The 24,499-nt window shown below is 43.1% G+C and overlaps 1 protein-coding gene across 3 annotated transcripts in view; it reads left to right on the top strand.

Annotated features, from left to right (window-relative positions):
• RLF (rearranged L-myc fusion) overlaps positions 1-24,499 on the top strand; it is a 107,832-nt gene that overhangs the window by 74,882 nt on the left and 8,451 nt on the right. For all 3 annotated transcript variants that reach the window (XM_030538718.1, XM_030538719.1, XM_030538720.1), the window contains one exon: positions 21,370-21,511. In XM_030538718.1, coding sequence (XP_030394578.1) covers positions 21,370-21,511 — 142 coding nt within the window. The remainder of the gene's footprint in view (positions 1-21,369; positions 21,512-24,499) is intronic.

Genomic DNA, 24,499 nt, shown 5'->3' with positions numbered 1-24,499 from the left:
CCATAAAAGAGCAACAAAAATGATTAACGGACTAGAAAACATGGCCTATCAGAGAAGATTGAGAAAATTGGATTTGTTTAGTCTGGAAAAAACGACTGAGTGCGCACATAAGTTTTCAAGTATGTAAAAGGTTGTTAAAAGGAGGAGGAAGAAAAACTGGTTTTCTTAACCTCTGAGGATAGGAAAAGAAGCAGTGGGCTTAAATTGCAGCAAGGGAGGTTAAGGTTGGACATCAGGAAAAACTTCTTAATTGTTGGAGTGGTTAAGCATTGGAATAAATGGCCTAGGGAGGTTGTGGAATCTTCATCAGTGGATATTTTTAACATCAGGTTAGACAAACACCTTTCAGGAATGGTCTAGGTAAATACTTAGTCCTGCCATGAGTACAGGGGACTGGACTAGATGACGTCTCAAGGTCCCTTGCGGTCCTATGATTCTATGGCAGCCGCTGCCTTTGTTACAGAATATGCCAAGCTTAAAATGCGCTGCCTTCAAAGGTGTCTCAGAATTGTCTATTCATTTATCAGACAGTCTAAATATGCTTCTTTCCATACCTACCTTCACAAAACAATCCTTTGACTGGTGATAAGACCATCACAACATGTGCAGAGTTCTATTTGCATGTCCTCCCCCAATGGTCATTATAGTAACAGACACCTCTCTGCTAGATTGGGGAATATATCTAGACACTTTCACAATCCAGGGCAAGTGGGTGTCACAAGAGGCGATGTTACACATCAACCTGCTAGAAATCCAAGTAGTCAGATACACCTGTCTCCAATTCCTACCACTGATTAGGGACAAACACACAAAGATCATGCCGGACAGTATATCATAGATGTTTTACATTAATCTCCAAGGAGTAATGGTCAATGGTTCCATGTGTAGTTGCAGCTGGTATCAAGCGGAGTGCCCCAATGGTTGGTCCTCTGGCTGATTTTGTTCAATATCTTCAATGATCCGGAGGATGGCGTGGACTACACCCTCAGCAAGTTTGCAGATGACACTAAATTGGGAGGAGTGGTAGATATGCTGGAGGGTAGGGATGGGTTACAAAGGAGCCTAGACAAATAAAGGATTGGGCCAAAAGGAATCTAATGAGGTTCAGCAAGGACAAATGCAGAGTCCTGCACTTAGGATGGAAGAATCCCATCCAGGGCTTAAACTGCAGCAAGGGAGGTTTAGGTTGGACATTAGGAAAAAGTTCCTAACTGTCAAGGTGGTTAAGCACTGGAATAAATTGCCTAGGGAGGTTATGGAATCTCCATCTCTGGAGATACTTAAGAGTAGGTTAGATAAATGTCTATCTGGGATGGTCTAGACAGTATTTGGTCCTGCCATGAGGGCAGGGGACTGGACTTGATGACCTCTCGAGGTCCCTTCCAGTCCTAGAATCTATGAATCTATATTTGCAGGAGAAAGGTTTGGAGATCCACTTTTGACAGGCAATTCCAGTATATAATGTAGACTTTTCTGGAACCCTAAGTATAACTGAGAGTAAGGCTGTGAACCAGAATAGGCCTTGTCTTGGGAAAATAGCAATGCACCATGTATTAGCTAACATTAAGCACATCCTTGAAAGGATGGTGTGATGGGTTGGACCCCCCTTCTGGGATGCCACCTTTTGCACTGGGATTTCACTGAGTCTGTCTGCTCCACTAGCCTGGGCTCCCTCTCCCTGTTTTTCTGAATTAGGCTCTCTGGCAGCGCGCGTGCGCACACACAGGTAGGGAGCATCAGCAGTAGACTCACACAGAGGCTGCAAACAGCTCTCTATGGGAAGGTTCAGCTAGGAAACTGGCGAACACTCAAGTGCAGCTTCCCTCTGGAAAGTACACCCAAGGTGATATTGTCTTGTGCTGTATAGAAAGATGTGAACAGCGCAAGCTCATAAAAATTCGCCCTCTCCCTCATTGTGGAGAGATGCACAACTTCTTGCCCACCCAGTTATAAATTGCACAAAATGGATTATGTGATAAGAAATGTTTTATTTAACTATAAAAGGTAAATTTTAAGTGATTATAAGGGATAGCGAACAGAACAAAGCAGATTACTAAGCAAATAAAACAAAATAAGCAAACTAAGCTTGATTCACTAAAGAAACAAGTTACAAAATATAATATCTCACCTTAAATGTTGACTTGGGCAGGATGCAGTTTCTGTAGCTTAGATTTCCAGTTATTTCTCTTTACAGACTAGACTCCTCTGTCTCAGTCAGGACTCAGCCCTTGCCTTTCCTTCAGCTTACTTCCTTTGTCTGTTCACATACTTTTTAGCAGTCTCACTTCTTGGATGGGAAGGCAGTGAAGGGAGAGAAGAGTCCTGATGGCCTTGCCTTCCTGCCTTAAATAGAATTTACGTAAGGCAGGAAGCCTTTGTTTCCAGTCGAAAAGTACCAGCAATGTCCAGGGTGGTATTTACCATCAGGTGATATTACCACCTGACCTCTTGTAGTGTCAGCGCAGCATCCCAGTAAACTTCTCAGGAAGGAATGAGACTGGCATTTTCAAAGTTCTATTTTTCTCCTTAATGGCTTCTCTAGGATGATTGCTTACTGTCTGGTGGGCGTTCCCCCAAGTACACACACAGTTGTAATTTTTACATAGTCAATATTCCTAACATCAGATACAGAAATGATACATGCATACAAATTGAATAATCACATTCAGTAAATTATAAACTTTCCAATAATATCTTACAAGACCCATTTTGCAGAGAAAGTATCTTAGGTCATATTCATCATATAATATTACTAGGAAGAATACGGAGTGTCACGCCACAGATGGTACTGGAACACCCACAGTTTTAAGTTACTGTGTAAATTCATTTCTAGAAGGTGGTACAAAGATACACACACCCCTCATAAAATAAGGAGGAAATAAAATAATGGATGTGGATGTTTTGTTCGAACTAATAAATACAAGGTACAAAATACTAATGAAAAGCATATGAGGTGTAATACCTAACTTGTTTGCATCAATATTTAAAAGAAAAAGGCAAAGGAGGGGCATGTTTGAGCTAGCATTGTGGGCAGAATTTGGTGTCCTGGTTGAACTGGTATCATTGTCATGAGCATACATGTGTTAGTGTACCTGTATCTCTTATGGGGCGTTAGTACCATGCTTTGTCAACAGTATACTTGCCCAAGCACCTTTGCCACTGAACCGAGACTATGGTCTTTCTTTATGAACAATATCAAGGTTGGCTGAATCGGAAAGCTGCATTCCCTGCTAGGGCAGCTGACATCAGGTATCCAGAAGCCTCACTACTCTACAAGACAAACATATAGAATATATCAACTTCACCTCCAGTATGTTCCTCCGCCCCTGAATCCTGAGGTCTTGACAGTGAGCTCCCCAACCTAAGTTGGAGGCATCTAAAAGTGTTAATGTATCTGGTGATGGAGTTGTAAATAATGCCACTCTTAGAACATTTGGTCACTGCTGCCATCCTTTGAAATGATCAGGGGGTGTTTGGCGCTACACTCTCATTTAGCCTGTAGTGTTGAGCCAAGCAATTATGTAAAGGCCTTATTCTCAAATGTGCAGCTAGTTAAGTCATCAGCCCTTGATCTCTGAGACAAAATGTCATTAACTTACTCAAGTTGACCTTAAGGTTCATATGGCTTGATGCAGTTTCAAAAATCTTGTCTCTGGCAAGAAAGCTTTTGTATGAAGAGTCCAGAACTACTAAAAGGAATGAAATCCTTTGCATTTTGCTTCTTCCTGTTAATAAAAAGGCCTGCATTCTGAAATAAGTTGCAAGTTTTTTCCAAAATGTTTAAAGACTAAGACAAGTATTGAATCAGAGAGTTGTCTAAATACTGATGGACATAAATTCCTCATTTCATATAAGCGTCATCCACAATTACACACTTGAAGAATTTGGGTGCTGAGCAGAGACTGAAAGCTAGGAGCTTGTATTATCGGAGATCTTTAATGGGACCACTTGATGCTGACAGGGAAATAGGCGTTCTTCAGTTTGACATCCCCAAACCAGTTCTGTTTGGAAACAGAAAATGGTGGAAGACTGAGCAGTTACTCGAAATTTGAACTTCTTGATAATCTACAGTTTCTTGAGCTCTGATTGGGCAAGCCTGCAGTCTGTAGTTGGAATGAGGAAGTCTCTAGGGTAGAAACCCTTCTCTCTCTGCTCTTCTGGATCCTCTTCTGTTGCTCCCAATGTCAACAAGAGTTTCCTTCATCTTAACTACTGTTTTGTGTGAGTGATCCCTGAAAGGTGATGGGTGAAGTTGGTTAGCATGAAGTGGGGTGGAATTGCATTATGTAACTATTCAAAGACTGTTTATACCCAACGAACAAGGTCCTTGGACATACAATGCCTGGCTTACATTGGATGCCACATATGACACTTTTCAATTGACTGCCCATTTTGCCCCTACGATATTTGTTTCACCCTTACAATGAAAGCTGGGCAGGGAGAACAGCACACATCACATGCTGAGCCTCAGTCAATCACTGAGTTCACTGTTCAAGCTTTCTGATTGGCTGAACTCAGGGCTGGGAGCCAATCAAAAACAAGTGGCAAGGCTACCCAGCTACAAGCTACCCTGGCCATGGAAGCCAGTCAGACAAGCGACTGCAAGGGACCCCTTCCAGCTCCATTCATTGTAACGCGACCACAAGGTTATTTACAAACAACTCTGTAAAAAGCAAGCCCAATTCTGCATAGTATGTTGCTGGCATCCTGAGCAGCCTGCGTTGCTGGTGTTCTGAGCAGCCTGACTTAAGACCCCAGTTGCTGTTCTTGGCAGTTCTAATTTTTTTAAATGGCAGAAAAATGTAAATCCAGTGTAGGTGATGTTGTTTCTTCTAAGAAACGCAGAACAATTACTATGGAAACAAAAATGGATGTCACTAAGAGATCTGGAAAATGGGAGACAGCAACTGAAATCAGCAGAGCTTTGGATATCCCCCGAATGACTGTCGTGACCATCCTGAAAGACAAGGTTAGAATTCAGGAACATGTCAAGGGTCGGCTCCTATGCAGTCAACTGTGATAACTAAGCAGTGTGTTGGACTCATTGCTCAGGTTGAGAAATTTTTAATTGTTTAGCTGGAGGAACAAAATTAACGCCAAGCTTCTGTGAGTTTAGGCATAATTCAGGCTAGAAGTCTTTATGAAAAGCTAAAGGAACAATAGAGAGAGCTCTACTTATGAGCCCTTTAATGCAAGCAGGGGCTGGTTTATGCGTTTTAAAGCCAGGGCCATTTGCACAACATCAGGTCTCAGGCAAAGCTGCCAGTGCTGATGAGGCAGTTGTGCTTTTCTTGACACGTTGGCTAAAGTCTTTGAGGAGGGTGGCTATTGTGCTCTTCAAGTTTTTAATGTTGATGAAACTGGGCTCTCTTGGAAAAGAATGCCATCAGGAACCTTTATAGTTGCTAAGGATAGGCTCGCTCTTTTGCTTAGTGCAAATGCTGAAGGTGACTTTAAACTCAAACCCTTGCTTGTTTACTGGTCGGAAAAACCCAGGGCTTTCAAGGGATATTCCAAGGCATTTCTGCTAGTGAAATGGAAATACAATCCTAAGGCATGGGTCAACATTTTTGAGTTGTTGATATGGGCAAAGAACTCAACTTAAATGTTGCACCAGAGGATGTTGTTGAGTTGCTGGCATCACACTGTGAGTAATTAACTAATGAGGACCTCATTGAATTGGAAAAGCAGAATGTGGCAGAGGAAGAAGATGCGCCCACTGCTGAGACTCCTGCCCATAAATTTTGACAACAAAAGTGTTGGTTGAGACATGTCAACATTTATTTGGAAGCTGCCATGTCCCTGTTTGAGGAACACGACCCCAACATTGAACGCAGTGCATCTGTGAATAGGGGCATATCCAACATGTACAGCTGCTACAGAGAAATTTATAAGAAGATGAGGAGAACATCTGTCCAAACTTCCTTGGACACTTTCTTTAAGTCTGCAGACAAGACTCCAGAGAAACCTGCAGCCCAGACTTCATAGAAGCTCCCAGCCAAGAGCCCTGGAAAGCCATGGCATATGTGATTTTTATATGTTTCTTTGAATGCTGTTAACCAAATTAGCAGGTAAATATGCCCAGTGGTCTGTGATGGGATGTTAGATGGGGTGGGATCTGAGTTACTACAGAGAATTCTTTCCTGGGTACTGGCTGATGAGTCTTGCCCACATGCCCAGGGTTTAACTGATCGCTGTATTTGGGGTCGGGAAGGAATTTTCCTCCAGGGCAGTTTGGCAGAGCCCTGGAGGTTTTTTGCCTTCCTCTGCAGCGTGGGGTATGGGTCACTTGCTGGAGGAGTCTCTGCACCTTGAGTTCTTTAAACCATGATTTGAGGACTTCAATAACTTCGACATAAGTTAGTGGTTTGTTACGAGGGGTGGGGGTGGGGGAAAATGTTCTGTGGCTTTCATTGTGCAGGTCAGACTAGATGATCATAATGGTCCCTTCTGACCTTAAAGTCTATGACTCTCTAAATAAATACATTAGTCATCTATAATACATTTAGTAGAAAAATGTGGTTTATTGTGGTGAAAATAGTGTATCAAACCTTGGTTCAGGAATCGGTCCCCTCTTCATTACCATTGATTCGTATGGGAAAAGTGGTTTAGACTAGAATTTTGACTTACAGTGCAATTCTGGGGAATGAATTGTGTCATAAGTCTGAAGACTCCCTGTAACTCCACAAGGTATTGAGAGAAACTGACCCCAGCAGAAGGTGAGGAAGTAAAGGAGAACATAAGTGGTTCTAGATGCACCATCAAATTTTCAGCTTGACCAAAATATTGAATTTAGTGGACAGGCAGAGTGTTGGGCAGGAGGCATAGCTGAGGGCTGAATTTGGCACTAAGAATAATAAGACAGCAAGTATTTCTGCTGGAATCTGAAATGAAGTAAACAAAATTTCATATTTTGAGGTGATTTTAACAGTCCCCAAACAAGCTCCTTATTTAGTGCCTTTCAGTTTTTCCAGCATATTGTCAATCTGAGGTGAACAGACCCATCCTATTAAAGGGAAATTCTTCTGCAAAAACCCGTGAATCCACAGATTATTCGTAATTGGCAAAGCCAACTGTAATGTTGGAGTTATGTGCCTGAGCCACTGACCTTTCAAAAGCTGCTTTGAGTATATGTGTCACTACACACACACACACGCACAAAGAAAAATAATAAAAGTAGTCGTCTACTCCTAACGGAGATACTGAAGTAATGGCTGCTGTTTTTTTCCCCAATGTTGTAGTGATTAAATGGCATTTTAGCTTGATAATTGGCTGTCCAGATACCTAATGTGTCCCCAAAATGATGTCCAGGCTAACTATGTCCAGATTCTTCCCCTTATCAGAAAGTACAGAATGCAAGGACTTCTTGGCAGCACAGTTGAGTTTTGGGATAGAGTCGTGAAAAAGTACCCTGAAATACTGAGGTGCTTATTATGGCCTATCTTTCTTGGAGATAGAAGGCATGGAATTAGGCACTGTCTTTAGCAGGCTCTAGGATGCCCTCATTCACTGGCAAGATGACTTTGCCACTCTCTTTATCTGAAGGGTTTTTTTAAAAGAGATACTGTGCATGAAGTAATATCTTTTATTGGACCAACTTTTGTTGGTGAGAGAGACATGCTTTTGAGCTCTCTATAAGCTTGAAATGATGTCTCTGTTGTTAACAGAAGCTGGTCCAATAAAATATAAAAGATATTACCTTACCTGCCTTGTGTCTCTAATATCCTGGGAGCAACATGGGTACAATACTACCTATTAACAAAAAAAAAACAATTGGTGTACTCTAATATTGACATTTTGTTAAGAAGTTGCTCAAACTGCTTGAGATTAACTGTCACAGAAGTGGAAGATAAATGCACTAATTCTCTCCTCTGAGGATCTTCGTCCTAAGCTGTCTATCTGTATAACCAAAAGCACCCTCCTGATCTGGTGCCACATCAACGTTCCATGATACTAGTCTTTACTATTACCCAGAGATTCAGGTGGATTTGGTAGCTCCATAAGGATTAGACAAACTGTAAAAAGAGGAGATGCCTGTGTTTCATCCTGGGAGAGTCTGATGGGCAAGAAAATAGCAGGCTTGACCTTCCTGTATGTACAGTTTGAAGGCTTTCTAGGGCATTAGAGATCCATCATCCAAGGGGATGTCAGCCCAATGACATTAGTGCAGGTTGTAATCTCCCACAATAAACCCAAGAGAGGCTGTAGAGGAAGCAGATCCCATGGGGAAATGAGGGAATTCCTGTTCCATAAGCATCCTCGTATGGTGGCAGGCGAACTGTACCGAACTAAGAACCAGAAGAAGAATCCTCCTTATCTGGATCTGGGAAGGATCTGAATGGAGTTGATTTGAAACAAGATGGCACTGGTACAGGGGAATGGTCTTAGCCTCAAAACTGACATCTGGAGATATCCAGTGACACAAAAATGGGCTGATGGGGCCCGTAGCACTGGTGAATCTGGATCAGTAACATAGCGTCTTGTGTCCCTGAATCTGTGCTGTCGCTGCTTTCTGAGAATAAACACATTCAGTGCTGGGGGAACTCAAAACATGCCCTTGGCCTTATGCTTCAGGTCAGGGGAAAGAGGAGGCCTTCTGGTGTCTGAAGGAGGCTTGGCATCAGAGGCTGGGGAAGGACCAAAGGAATCAACCACTTCCAAGGAGCCAACACGGCAGAGATCCTTTAAGATCCTTTCACGGCTGGAAGAGTCATGAGGCTGTTTTCCAGCACCAATGGTTCATCAACACTGAAGAATTCTCCTCTGACAGGCCCCTTGCTGTGGATGGTAGTGAGCACTGACTTTGGCACAGGTTTCTTTAGTTTAGCCCTCTGAAGCGGGCTTCAAAATTGAAACAGGTCTTTCCTGGCCTTGCCCGGATCCAGGTTACCGAATGTGAGCTGGAGCCAAGAATATAGACCTGAATACACAAAAAATGTTAGGTGCCTACATCCTGATGTTGGCAATTCCCAACCAACTAAACGCTGTAAGCTCCTAAACTCACTAGGTGCCTAAAGTTTTGCAGTAAAAGTTCTTTAGGCACCTGTGTTTCCAGGGCTGGCCTACAACATTTTGGCATCTGAGGTAGGGAGCTCAAATGACACCCCCATTCCCCCTCACTTAAGCCAAAACTTTGAAAGTCTCAATTCTGCCTTCTTCCTGTTCTACTCCTCTCATGGTACTGCTCTGCTACCTACCCCAGTAAAGGAGAACTAACAACTTAAAATGCCTTGTTCAAAAATTTTAAGTAACACTTAACTTTCAAACATCTGAACAGCAAATGTAACTTTTCTTGTCTGCATTGTAAACACTGGCATTTTTATCTGTTTGAATAATCAAAGTGGTGCTTTCCGTACCTTCTTGATGGCAAAGATTTGAACTGCTTCCTGAAGTGCCATTGTCATGCTCTATTGAGATGGTTGCAAGGCCGACCAGCCTGTGTCATTTTTGAGCATAGATGTGTTTTTTATTAACTTCAGCTTGGAGAAGCTGCGTTCTCCACTGGCAACGATTACAGGAAGTGTTAGAAATATGCACTGAGCAACAAAAGCATTTGGAAAGGGTGATCATCTTATTTGTGCAAATATATTCCAGAAAAGCCTTTGGAGTTGATCCTGCTGAAATGTAAGGGCTTTCAGTTCATCACCTAAATCACTCGCATCAATATCGTGCATGTCATCATGTGTCAACACTGTCTCTAGTGCCCTGCATTGCTGATGTAGGTCTCCTTCAGGTATGGTGAAGAGTTTTGGAATATCATACAACATCTCAAATATACTCCCTGTGTTCTTTGAGCTGCATGAAATGTTCAACTGACTGCATTTCACAATCTCGCACCTGGTTAAAGAATTCAACTTTGAATTGTTGTTTGGGGTCTCTTATGGGATTATCGCATGCCTCGTAATGAAAATGTTGTCGTCTTCAGTGACTCTTGTATTCTTGAATGGGTGGGAAATTAGCCTCAATGTGAAGTTCCTCTGCCAACTTCTGTCCACTCTTCAGAACGTTTTGAAATCCCTCATCTGACCAGTAAGACTGTAGATATGACTTCGCTTTGTCCAGTTGTTCCATTGCTCCAGATATTTCAAGGCCAAGACCTTGAAGTCTCTTGCTTACAACATTTATTTCAAACAGTAGAACACTAAGGCACACAGAAATTTGATGTTATGTATGTTTCTAGTGATTTCATTTCCCTCTGACACTGTTCTCCCAGCAACATTTCCTGTCATAGCATTATCCTCCATAATGGCAACTATGCCATCATCTGTCTTCCCAATTTGGTGTTTGGTAGGCTTTATTGCCGCCACTCGACTTTCCCATTGTGTGGCACTCAGTGGTTTCAGTGTTAGTGAGCATGTTTCCAGATGTTGCTTCAAAACTTGCTAGTGATAAGTTGATGCAGAGAAAAATACAAAGATGCTTTGAATTACATTAAAAAATTCAGCAGCCTCACTAGAAGCTGATGCGGCATCACTGACCACCAAGTTTCAATTAATGAGAACTGCATGGGACAAAAAAACCTCGAGGGTTTAACTCTCAGATCCGTGTTTGCACTCCTTGGTGCCAGCCCGAGAGGAAAGAACAATTATCATAGCCCTGACCTCTCATGTCAGCTATTGCAATTCCCGTATCTTCCAGCTTTTTAAGAAGCACATTTGTCATACCTGCTCCTGTAGTATCATCAATACCTTTTGACCAGGGCTGTTAACAGGGAGTTTCGCAAGGGAGTTCTCCAGGTGAAGGAGGAGCAAATGGAGGATGCTTGGGGTAGCTGTACGAGAGAATGCAGGCAGAAGCCAAGCAGCAGAGTGGGGGCTATCCAGTTTATTGCACTGAGTGCAGCATGTATGATTACCTGCCCTGGGGGCAGGTGGCATATGTGTACATTCGATGCAGGGAGCTCCTGGCCCTCAGAGACCGCATATGGGCTTTGGAGGCCAGGGTGGCAGAACTGGAGGAGCTAAGGGAGGCAGAGAGGTATGTTGATGAGGCTTTCCAGGACATTATAGAATTGTCCCACCTCTGTTCAGACAGCCCTTGCACTGTTGAGGAGGATGAAAGACCTAGGGAAGTAGAGCAGTCAACAGGAGGAGAGGGAAACTTTTTCCAGATGATGCTGGGCTATCCTCTCCCACTGAGGTTATCTCTCCGGGGAGGGAACTCCAGTCACTAGGAAAAGGTAGGTGTTAGTAATAGGAGATTCGATCATTAGAAACATACATAACTGGGTTTGTGATGACCAGGAGAACTGTATGGTGACCTACCTGCCTGGTGAGAAAGTTGCAGATCTCTCGAGGCATCTGGATAGACTTGTGTAGTGCTGGAGAAGAGTCCGTGGTTGTGGTACATGTAGGTACCAATGACATAGGCAAGGGTAGGTGAGACATCCTGGAAGCCAAATTTAGGCTGCTAGGGAAGAGACTGAAATACAGGACCTCTCTGGTGGCATTCTTGGAAATGCTCCCAGTTCCACGCACAGGGCCAGGTAGGTAGGCAGGCAGAACTTCGGAGTCTCAGTGCATGGATGAGATGATGATGTAGAGAGGAGGGGGTTTAGATTCATTAGGCACTGGGGAAACTTTTGGGAGCCTATATAGGAGAGAGGGGCTCCACCTAAACCAAAGTAGAACCAGACTTCTGGCACTTAACATTAAAAAAGTTGCAGAGCAGTTTTTAAACTAAGAGATGGGGGAAAGCCGACTCTGCAGAGGAGCACGTGAATCGGACAGAGACTTCTCTTAAAGGAGTCTATTGATAGAAAGCGACAAAGAGTCCTGTGGCACCTTATAGACTAACAGACGTATTGGAGCATGAGCTTTCGTCACCCACAAAAGCTTATGCTCCAATACGTCTGTTAGTCTATAAGGTGCCAGAGGACTCTTAGTCTGGATCTGTAAAAAGTGACAAACACGGCTACCCCTCAGATCTATTGATAGAGATTCTCTAGGTTTTAGTCAGGAGAAGAGGATAATGTAGGGGCCAGATCAGATGAGAAACATTCACACAAAGAATCGGACGCATCAGAAAAGGGCAGACAAATATACAGTGATGAGTTTTTAAAGTGCTTGTACATAAATGCTAAAAGTCTAAATAATAAGATGGGTGAACTAGAATGCATCACAGAAACCTGGTGGACTGAGCACAATCAGTGGTACACAATTATTCTAGGTACAGAATATATTGGAAGGATAGAACAGGTCATGCCGGGAGGAGGAAGAGGGGGAGGGGGAGGGGGGGAAGGGGAAAGAGTGGCACTATATGTGAAAAAAAATGCAGAATCAAATGAAGTAAAAATCGTAAGTGAATCCACATGTTCCATAGAATCTCTATGGATAGTAATTTCATGCTCTAAAGAATATAACATTAGGACTCTATCGACCACCTGACCAGGACACTAATAGTGACTATGAAATGCCCAGGGAAATTAGAGAGGCTGTCAATATTAAGAACTCAATAATATAATATCCCCATATTGACTGGGTACATGTCACCTCAGGACGAAAAGCAGAGACAAAATTTCTCAATACTTTAAATGACTGCTTCTTGGAGCAGCTGGTACGGGAACCCACAAGGGGAGAGACAACTCTTAATTTAGTCCTGAGTGGAGCTGGTCCAAGAGGTAACTATAACAGGACCGCTTGAAAATAGTGACCATAATATAACAACATTTAACATCCCTGTGGTGGGAAGAACACCTCAACAGCCCAGTACTGTGGCATTTATTTTTAGAAATGGGAACTATGCAAAAATGAGGAGGTTAGTTAAACTGAAATTAAAAGGTACAGTGACTAAAGTGAAATCCCTGCAAGCTGCATGGATGCTTTTCAAAGACAGCATAAAAGAGGCCCAACTTAAATCTATACCCCAAATTAAAACACACAGTAAAAGAACTAAAAAAGAGCCACTATGGCTTAACTACCATGTAAAAGAAGCAGTGAGAGATAAAAAGGCATCTTTTCAAAAGTGGAAGTCAGATCCTAGTGAGGTAAATAGAAAGGAGCATAAACACTGCCAAATTAAGTGCAAGAGTGTAATAAGAAAAGCCAAAGAGGAGTTTGAAGAACGGCTAGCCAAAAACTCAAAAGGTAATAACAAAATGTTTTTTAAGTACATCAGAAGCAGGAAGCCTGCTAAACAACCAGTGGGATCCCTGGATGATCGAGATACAAAAGGAGCTCTTAAAAACGATAGTCATTGCAGAGAAACTAAACGGATTCTTTGCTTCAGTCTTCATGGCTGAGGATGTTAGGGAGATTCCCAAATCTGAGGAACTGTCACAGACTGAAGTGTCACTAGAGGAGGTTTTGAAATTAATTGATAAACTCAACATTAACAAGTCACCGGGACCAGATGGCATTCACCCAAGAGTTCTGAAAGAACTCAGATGTGAAGTTGCAGAACTATTAACTAAAGTTTGTAACCTGTCCTTTAAATGGTCTTCTGTACCCAATGACTGGAAGTTAGCTAATGTAACACCAATATTTAAAAAGGGCTCTAGAGGTGATCCTGGCAATTACAGACCGGTAAGTCTAACGTCGGTACCGGGCAAATTAGTTGAAACAATAGTTAAGAATAAAATTGTCAGACACATAGAAAAACATAAACTGTTGAGCTATAGTCAACATGGTTTCTGTAAAGGGAAATCGTGTCTTACTAATCTGTTAGAGTTATTTGAAGGGGTCAACAAACATGTGGACAAGGGGGATCCAATGGACGTAGTGTACTAAGATTTCCAGAAAGCCTTTGACAAGGTCCCTCATCAAAGGCTCTTACGTAAATTAAGCTGTCATAGGATAAAAGGGAAGATCCTTTCATGGATTGAGAACTGGTTAAAAGACAGGGAACAAAAGGTAGGAATTAATGGTAAATTCTCAGAATGAAGAGGGGTAATTTAGTGGTGTTCCCCAAGGGTCAGTCCTCAGACCAATCCTATTCAGCTTATTCATCAATGATCTGGAGAAAGGGGTAAATAGTGAGGTGGCAAAGTTTGCAGATAATACTAAACAGCTCAAGATAGTTAAGACCAAAGCAGACTGTGAAGAACTTCAAAAAGATCTGACAAAACTAAGTGATTGGGCAAGAAAATGGCAAATGAAATTTAATGTGAATAAATGTAAAGTAATGCACATTGGAAAAAATAACCCCAACTATACATACAATATGAGGGGGGCTAATTTAGCTACAATGAATCAGGAAAAAGATCTTGGAGTCATCGTGGACAGTTCTTTGAAGATGTCCATGCAGTGTGCAAAGGCGGTCTAAAAAGCAAACAGGATGTTAGGAATCATTAAAAAGGGGATAGAGAATAAGAGACTATATTATTGCCCTTATATAAATCGGTGGTATGCCTACATCTCGAATGCTGCATACAGATGTGGTCTCCTCATCTCAAAAAAGATATACTGGCAGTAGAAAAGGTATAGAAAAGGGCAACTAAAATGATTAGGGGTTTGGAGAGGGTCCCATATGAGGGAAGATTAAAGAGGCTAGACCTCTTCAGCTTGGAAAAGAGGAGACTAAGGGGGGATATGATAGAGGTTTATAAAACCATGAGTGATGTGGAGAAAGTGGATAAGGAAAAGTTATTTGCTTATTCCCATAATACAAGAACTAGGGGTCACCAAATGAAATTAATAGGCAGCAGGTTTAAAACAAATAAAAGGAAGTTCATGCAGTGCACATTCAACTTGTGGAACTCCTTACCTGAGGAGGTTGTGAAGGCTAGGACTATAACAGCGTTTAAAAGAGACCTGGATAAATTCATGGTGATTAAGTCCATAAATGGCTATTAGCCAGGACGGGTAAGGAATGGTGTCCCTAGCGTCTGTCAGAGGATGGAGATGGATGGCAGGAGAGAGATCACATGATCATTGCCTGTTAGGTTCACTCCCTCTGAGGCACCTGGCATTGGCCACTGTCGGTAGACAGGATATTGAGCTAGATGGACCTTTGGTCTGATCCAGTACAGCCATTCTTATGTTCTTAATGTCAAGAAATTCTAGAAAATGCCCTCTGACAGTCACCACTGCAGGGACATTTTCACTGGGTTCCATTACAAAAGTCACCATTAAAGTCATTTGTTCCATATGGCTGATGTCAGGTGTGCAGTCCAGAATAACAGAGTAATATCTTGCTGACCTCAGATCTGCCACAATCTTCTGTTTGACTTTTGTTCCCAGTAACTGTATGATCTCATTTTGAATTGTTTTTCCAAGGTAGTGGTGTGTGTACATTTCTTGGGTGGTGACTCTTCTTAGATGCTCCTGGAGTACGGCATCAAACTTAGCCATCAGCTCCACAATTTTAAGGAAGCTTCCATTGTTTGGCACATACAGCCAATCTGAAGTGCCACTCAGTGCTAGGTTTTAGGTAGCAAGCATTCTCACAATGTCAGTGAGCCTTTTCAGAACATTTTGCCAGTAAAGAGATTCTGATGCAATCTTGTCTTGATCATCAAGCCTTTAACCTTAGTCTCATCTCAAGCTCTTTCCACCTATGGAATGCTCTCTGGTGATTTGCTGCATTCTCATGGCATGCCAGATTTCTAGGCAGAATTTTCCAGTCCTTTGTTCCTGTAGAACCCAGTGTGGCTGGAGCATTAGACTGGAAGAGTTTGCAACAAAAACAGTATGCAACATTCTGGGTTTTTGAGTACATAATCCATGGCCTCTCCACTTTGTCACCATTGGGGATTTCATGCTAGTAATATGTTGGATGGAAACTTTTATTTTCATTGTCTTTGGGGAACATGAAGTTTTTCACTTGCTGTGGCCCATGCAGTACAAGGAAGTCCCTCAGGCTACTGCTCAAGTGGGTCCACAGTCCTGGATCATCTAGACTTAAGGAACTAAACTCAGTAGCAGCTGTTTCTTGCACCTCCACCACACTCTTCTCTGATCTACACTTTTCTTCAGGAATGTGCTTGGCTACATCCATTTGAGATGGAGATGTGGATGCTGCAGTAGCTGCCAGGGCACCTGCACTCTGACTAACTGGAAGATCAGGCATCTCCTCACCACTCCCATCCTCACTGGGGCCGGAAGGATCACCATGAACATTTGTGTCTATGTATCTCAGGAGAGCTCCTTCCTGCTTAGATAGAAAAGCTTCCTTTGCTTGCTTGCTTTTTCTGAAGGCTGCCCCAGAGGGGCGTTTTCTTCTTTCACTCATGACTGCTGTTCTGTGCCAGCTAGAGTGGCTCTCAACTCTCAATTGAAGGGGACAAATACTCAGGCTGGTAGCAGGGCCTGAGTGAGGGAAGATATCAGCATCTTAAGGGCCTGGCTGGCTCCTACTACTTAAGTTGACTGCCTGTTCTCCTCAGGTGGGTTCAGGGAAGCAGCAGGAAACAGGAAGCTCCCTGAGAAGCTGGTGTTAATCAGTCCAGGCTCCTGGGGGTGCTGGAGAGGTACATAAGAGGGTCCTCCTCTTCTCTCTCTCTGCAGCTCCTGCTGCTTTCTGTTATTCCCTCTCACCGATTCTCCTGCCTTCCTGTTATGTCTCTTGTGCCTTCATTCCTCCAGCACAGCACTCCACCATCTCTGTGCATCTAGAGCAGAGAGAATACATATGCACCAGCAGCAGACACAATTTTCTACACTCTGGGTCCTAGCTGCATAAGAGGAAAGGGTCTGATTAATATCAGGCAAAATGGATTTTTTTCCAGTAGTTACTATTGTGTCAGCCCTTAAAGCTACATTGTGGAGATTTTAGACAAATCTCACACAAAAAGAACAGGAGTACTTGTGGCACCTTAGAGACTAACGAATTTATTTCAGCATAAGCTTTCGTGAGCTACAGCTCACTACTTCGGATGCATAGAATGGAACACACAGACAGGAGATATTTATACAGAGAACATGAAAAGGTGGAAGTATGCATACCAACAGGAAGAGTCTAATCAATTGAGATGAGCTATCATCAGCAGGAGAAAAAAACCTTTTGAAGTGATAATTGAGATGACCCATAGAAGGTGTAAGGAGACGTTAACATAGGGAAATAGATTCAATTAGTGTAATGACTCAACCATTCCCAGTCTCTGTTTAAACCTAAGTTAATTGCATCTTATTTGCATATTAATTAGAGTTCAGCAGTCTCTCTATGGAGTCTGTTTTTGAAGTTTTTTTGTTGCAAAATTGTCACCTTGAAGTCTGTCACTGAGTGGTTAGAGAGGTTGAAGTGTTCACCCACTGGTTTTTGAATGTTATGATTCCTGATGTCAGATTTGTGTCCATTTATTCTTTTGTATAGAGACTGTCCAGTCTGGCCAGTGTACATGGCAGAGAGGCATTTCTGGCACATGGCATATATCACATTGGTAGATGTGCAGGTGAACGAGCCCCTGATGGCATGGCTGAGGTGATTAGGGCCTATGATGGTGTCACTTGAACAGATATGTGGACAGAGCTGGCATCAGGCTTTGTTGCAAGGATAGGTTCCTGGGTTAGTGTTTATGTTGTATAGTGTGCGGTTGCTAGTGAGTATTTGCTGCAGGTTAGGAGGCTGTCTGTAAGCGAGGACTGGCCTGTCTCCCAAGATCTGTGAGAGTGAGGGATCATCTTTAAGGATAGGTTGTAGATCTTTGATGATGTGCTGGAGAGGTTTTAGTTGGGGGCTGTAGGTGATGGCTAGTGGCGTTCTGTTATTTTCTTTGTTGGGCCTGTCCTGGAGTAGCTGGCTTCTGGGTATTCTTTCTGGCTCTGTTCATCTGTTTTTTCACTTCAGCAGGTCGGTATTGTAGTTTTAAGAATGCTTGGTAGAGATCTTGTAGGTGTTTATCTCTGGCCATGTCTACATCTAAAATTTTGCAGCGCTGGTTCTTACAGCTGTATTAGTACAGCTGTATAGGGCCAGCGCTGCAGAGTGGCCACACTTACAGCAACCAGCGCTGCAAGTGGTGTTAGATGTGGCCACACTGCAGCGCTGTTGGGCGGCTTCAAGGGGGGTTCGGGGAACGCGAGAGCAAACCGGGAAAGGAGACCAGCTTCGCCGCGGTTTGCTCTCGCGTTCCCCGAACCACCCTGCAAACCGCAGGGAAGGAGACCTGCTTGTTCGGGGAACGCGAGAGCAAACCGCGGCGAAGCTGGTCTCCTTTCCCGGTTTGCTCTCGCGTTCCCCGAACCACCCTGCAAACCGCAGGGAAGGAGACCTGCTTGCTCGGGGGTTCGGGGAACGAGAGAGCAAACCGGGAAAGGAGACCAGCTTCGCCGCGGTTTGCTCTCGCGTTCCCCGAACCACCCTGCAAACCGCAGGGAAGGAGACCTGCTTGATCGGGGGTTCGGGGAACGAGAGAGCAAACCGGGAAAGGAGACCAGCTTCGCCGCGGTTTGCTCTCGCGTGCCCCGAACCACCCTGCAAACCGCAGGGAAGGAGACCTGCTTGATCGGGGGTTCGGGGAACGAGAGAGCAAACCGGGAAAGGAGACCAGCTTCGCCGCGGTTTGCTCTCGCGTGCCCCGAACCACCCTGCAAACCGCAGGGAAGGAGACCTGCTTGATCGGGGGTTCGGGGAACGAGAGAGCAAACCGGGAAAGGAGACCAGCTTCGCCGCGGTTTGCTCTCGCGTTCCCGGAACCACCCAGCAAACCTCAGGGAAGGAGACCTGCTTGCTCGGGGTTCGGGGAACGCGAGAGCAAGCTGGGGAAGGAGACCAGCTTGATTACCAGAGGCTTCCTCAGGTATGCTGGGATACCTGCTTATTCCACGGAGGTCAAGAAAAGCGCTGGTAAGTGTCTATACTTGATTACCAGCGCTGGATCACCAGCGCTGGATCCTCTACACCCGAGACAAAACGGGAGTACGGCCAGCGCTGCAAACAGGGAGTTGCAGCGCTGGTGGTGCCCTGCAGATGTGTACACCTCCTAAGTTGCAGCGCTGTAACTCCCTCACCAGCGCTGCAACTTTCTGATGTAGACAAGCCCTCTGTCTGAGGGATTGGAGCAAATAGGATTGTATCTTAGAGCTTGGCTGTAGACAATGGATCGTCTGGTGTGTCCTGGATGGAAGCTGGTGGCATGTAGATAAGTATAGCGGTCAGTGGGTTTCCGGTATAGGGTGGTGTTTTATGTGACCATCGCTTATTAGTACAGTAGTGTCTAGGAAATGGGCGGCTTGTGTGGATTGGTCTAGGCTGACGTTGATGATGGGATGGAAATTGTTAAAATCATGGTGGAATTCCTCAAGGGCTTCTTTTCCATTGGTCCAGATGATGATGATGTCATCAATGTAGCGCAAATAGAGTAGAGGCGTTAGGGAGAAAGAGCTGAGGAAGCGTTGTTCTAAGTCAGCCGTAAAGATGTTGGCATACTATGGGGCCATGCGGGTACCCCTAGCAGTGCCGCTGACTTGAAGGTATATATTGTCCCCAAATGTGAAATAGTTGTGGTGAGGACAAAGTCACAAAGTTCAGCCACCAGGTTAGCCATGATATTATCAGGGATACTATTCCTGATGGCTTGTAGTCCATCTTTGTGTGGAATGTTCATGTAGAGGGCTTCCACATCTATAGTTGCCAAGATGGTGTTTTCTGGAAGATCACCGATGGATTGTAGTTTCCTCAGGAAGTCATTGGTGTCTCAGAGATAGCTGGGAGTGCTGGTAGCATAGGGCCTGAGGAGAGAGTCCACATAGCCAGACAATCCTACTGTTAAGGTGCCAATGCTTGAGATGCACAGGGTGCCCGAGGCAAGCAACAGTGGGGTCCGTTGCCCGGTGTGCGTAGCGCCAATAAACACACTAGGGTGGAGAAGCAAGCCAAGTTTATTTGAGATCTCAAAGCGGTGCAAGGAGACTGATGCCTCAAATCAAGCACACCTAAAACACGTGGCTTTCTCCTTTATACCTGAGTTGTTTACTGCAAAACCTGCTGACTAGCTCATCCCCCGTTCCCCCCTCCCTCTTCCGTCCAGCTGTAGACATGTACATTTTATCTAAAAGCGGCCTTGAGTTCATTTCAGCCTAACTCCAGTCTGTTACAACAAATCACTGGCTGCTAACACTACACTTTTGCAGCTGTTAACACATTAGGCTACACTAGGTTACACAAAGTGTTTAACATGGAGGAACATTGGTTCATTGAGGCCTGAACAGGAGGGCTTTATTGACACTCGTGGTCTTCCATTCTCCCGAGTTACCTAGGTTTATGCCTAGTGACACCAACATCGGGGCATCCAGGATTTCCAGGTTTATGGATCTTGGGTAGCAAACAGAATACACCTGGTCGGGGTTCTAGGCATGTGTCTGTACAGATCTGTTCCTGTTTGCTCAGGGAGTTTCTTGAGCAGATGGTGTAGTTTCTTTTGGTAATCAGTGGGATCAGAGGATAATGGCCTGTAGAATGTGGAGTTAGAGAGCTGCCTAGCAGCCTCTTGTTCATATTCCAACTTATTCATGATGACGACAGCACCTCCTTTGTCAGCCTTTTTGATTATGATGTCCGAGTTGTTCTTGTGGCTGTTGATGGCATTGTGTTCAGCATGGCTTAGGTTATGGGGCAAGTGATGCTGCTTTTCCACAATTTCAGCCCGTGCACGTTGACGGAAGCAATCTATATAGAAGTGCAGTCTGTTGTTTCAACCTTCAGGAGGAGTCTATGCAGAATCCTTTTTATTGTAATGTTGGTAGGAAGGATTCTGTGAGTTAGTATGTTGTTCAGGGGTGTGTTGGAAGTATTCTTTGAGTCGGAGACAGCGAAAGTAGGATTCTGGGTCACCGCAGAACTGTATCATGTTTGTGGGTCTGGAAGGACAAAAGGAGAGGCCCCGAGATAGGACAGATTCTTCTGCTGGGCTAAGAGAATAGCTGGAAAGATTAACAATATTGTTGGGTGGGTTAAGGGAGCTACTTTTGTGGCTCCTTGTGGCATGTAGCAGTTTAGACAGTTTAGTGTCCTTTTTCTTTTGTAGAGAAGCAAAGTTTGTGTTCTAAATTAAATGCATATTAGAGAAAATTAACTTAGGTTTAAACAGAGACTGAGAATGGTTGGATCATTACATTAGTTGAATCTATTTCCCTATGTTAAGTTCTCCTCACACCTTCTATGGGTCATCTCAATTATCACTTCAAAAGGTTCTTTTCTCCTGCTGATGATAGCTCATCTCAGTTGATTAGACTCTTCCTGTTGGTATGCATACTTCCACCTTTTCATGTTCTCCTTATGTATAAATATTTCCTGTCTGTGTGATCCATTCTATGCATCCGAAGTAGTGAGCTGTAGCTCACAAAAGCTTATGCTGAAATAAATTTGTTAGTCTGCAGGGTGCCACAAGTACTCCTGTTCTTTCTGCGGATTCAGACTAACACGGCTGCTTCTCTGAAATCTGTTTCCTCACCTTGCATTATGTTTACAATCTGCTTTGAACTCTTTTCACAGGGAGCTGACTCTGTTCTGGAGCAAGTTGCAAAGAAGAATTGATCCTTCTTTAGATTCTTTTTTGGAGAGATGTCGGCAGTTTGGCATCATAGCTAAAACGCTACAACACTTATTCTTCCTAATTAGAGTGATACAATCTGAAGTAAGTAATTTATGTTGCAGTCTGCTGATTGCAGTTAATTTCATTTTATTATTGAGTCCATGTACCAATTGCACCATAGAACATAACTTAATTTGTTGCTTTGCTATAACAATAAAATTTGAATAACTGAAGATTTTTAAAAAACATTCCAACCTAAGTCATAATCATACTTTATAATTATTATATACATTTGTAATGCACCTATCAGTGTAGTACCTGGGAATATTTCTCGTAGATTGCTCAACTAACATTTCCTCAAACAAGAGCAAATATACCACAGCGCCATACTCACTAATGTTAAAATGTCGGTCTTCTTTGAAGTATAATTGTAATAATATAATTTTTAAAATGAGCATTGTTCCCTTTTTTCCCAAAAGCTTAATGGCTTATATACTATATACTGATGTTCAAAATGTGCAATAAAGAGCTGGAATAGGTGGTAAACAATGAGGTGTTAAAATTTGCAGATAAGTCATTTGGTTAGTCAAGATTAGAGAAGATTGAGGAACTTCAGACAGGATTTGAGTTAAAGCCAGGCAGTATGATGGCAGATACATTGATCAGCAGTGAAATCCAAGATACTGCATTTGATAATGTATTTGAGGTATGTACTTTGCTGAGTTCTGAATTAATTGTAAATCCCCACACACATACACACAAAATTTGGACATCACTGTGCATTACTCAGTGAACACTTCTATTATATGTGCAGCGAAAGTCTTAAAAGCAAACAATAATATGATGTTTGTTTGTTTTCTGTCCCAATGGAAATATTGGTGTCATTATATAAATCAATGGTACAGCCTCACTTGTAATGTTATATGCAACTGTGGTCACTATAACTGTAAAAAGTAATAGATGGAGGCTAGAGGTGGGCAACAAAAGATTATTGTAGGCTCGGGAAGATTTCTGCATGAGGGGAGATGGAAAAGACTGGAATTGTGTAGTTTAAAGGTGACAAATATGGTGAGATACTATTAATAGGCAAAGCAATAGTTATACCTATAGTTAAGGTATCTTAATACTTTCTATTATAATCCTTTGTTTCCAAATGCTTATAACTTTTGACATATTTCAAGAGTTTGGACTGAAATTTTCCATGCTTGTTCTTCGCCTCAGACTGGATTTTTTGTGGGGTAAGGAATTAGCAAAAAAAAAAGTTAAACACTTTTGAGGACAAGGGTACGAAAAATAGGCTGATTGCTAATGGTAATATTTTCTGACCATTTTTTGAATTGCTCTAACATCTTTGTAGATTGGAGCAGAAAATTGAAATGAGGTGTGAGAGTTGTCCTGAGGTTAGAGATATGCCTTTCCCTTTTCCTGTGAAAAACCATCCAGTTTTCATTGATTTAAATGCTGAAAAGCAATCGTTTGCACATGCAAAGTAGAACTTGATATATGTATCTTAAGTTTCTGAATGTTCCAACTCACTGTGCGTACTCCCAGATTCCACTGAGTTTCCTGCATCATGTGGGTATCTAGCACAGAGCTGGAGCTCAAAACCAGTACACAGAAAACTGATGCTGCTACTGCTGCTTTTCCCCATTGAGATATCTTGTGACCTAAGTGTTCAGTTGCCTCGGAGCCAGGAGACCATAAATTGTAGCCTTCTCTCTTCTTCTAAGTAAATTCTGTGCACATCACAACCTATTGAGTAGGCCTAAGAGGAGGAAGAGAAGTATCATTCCCCTCGTTTTACAAATGAGGGGGAAGTGAATCTGAAGCGTTGCACAAGATGTCTTCTGACAGAGCTAAGAATAAAACCAGGGTCTCTGATATGGCTTACCCAAGCTTCATCCACTTAACCACAACACTTCTCTGAATGAATATGCTATGGCTTGTCTCCATTTTCTGTAAAATGGGGCTATTCCTGCATTCCCACCTTTGAGGTCCACACTTGTATAAGTACTATGTAAATGTAATACATTATTAACAAAGTGCACCCAGGAGTCCTATCTCTATTCTCTGCCCTAACTGCTAGACCACATTCCTTTCCCAGAATTAGGAATTTCTGTAGCTGTCTAGAAAACACTTGTATAATCCACAGGAAACAGCTGGTGCAGATAGAGGATAAAAGCCTGCTAAACACTAGTAATAGTTACTCTTTCATCTTAAGTGGTAGAGGGTTGACATTAATGTGAAGGCTCTAGGTTCAAATCATGGTAAAGTATGTGATTGGTTTTTTATTCATTTAAATAAAACTAGGACATTCTTTACAAAAAGACATAAAGGTTGCAAAGGGAAGGACTCAGAAGTTAAGAAATGCCACATTTAGGGGCCTGATAGCCTGTACAACCTGAATTCTAATCACTTATCTGCAGGGCTGGCTTTAGGCCGCTTTGCCCAATTTCTCATGCCAGAGCCTCTTCAATTTTTACTCACCCAGCGGCACTCCGGGTCTTTGGTGGCATTTTGGGGGTGGGCCCTTCACTCGCTCTGGGTCTTCGCCGGCATTTTAGCGGCGGGTCCTTGAGAGCCGCCGAAGACCCGGACCAAGTGAAGCCGCCGCCGGGTGAGTATGAATCAGGCCCTGCACTTGTTAAAGCCAGCCCTGCTTATCTGCCTATGCATTACATTAGTCCTTAATTACACGGTCACATACTATTTTTTACACCGAACCCTGACTTATTCAGTGCATAGGATGGACTGTACTAAAGGAATGAGACAGGGATGTAATAGTGTTGAGATTGTTGTCTCAAGGACCCCGCCTTATTAACTTCATATGGTGTTTAATGAAAAAGGCAGTGGTTTGCGAGAGGAAAATGCATGGTCTCATGGTTAAGGTGCTCATCTGGGACACAAGGGTACTGTATTCTATTCTTGGAATCGCCACAGACTTCCTTTGTTTTGCTGAGGGAAGTCACTTACATAAGAATTTTCAAATGTGACTGCTAATAGTGTGTGCCTCATTTTCTTGGTGCCCAACTTGAGATACCTGAGATTGATTTTTAGAATGGATGAACATTCAGAGCTCATACTGAAGAC

The sequence above is a fragment of the Gopherus evgoodei genome, chromosome 20 (assembly GCF_007399415.2).
Source record: "Gopherus evgoodei ecotype Sinaloan lineage chromosome 20, rGopEvg1_v1.p, whole genome shotgun sequence".
In the NCBI taxonomy this organism is placed as follows: Eukaryota; Metazoa; Chordata; order Testudines; family Testudinidae; genus Gopherus; species Gopherus evgoodei.
Note: the sequence above shows the minus strand (reverse complement) of the source record. Positions and strands in the feature narration are given on the sequence as shown.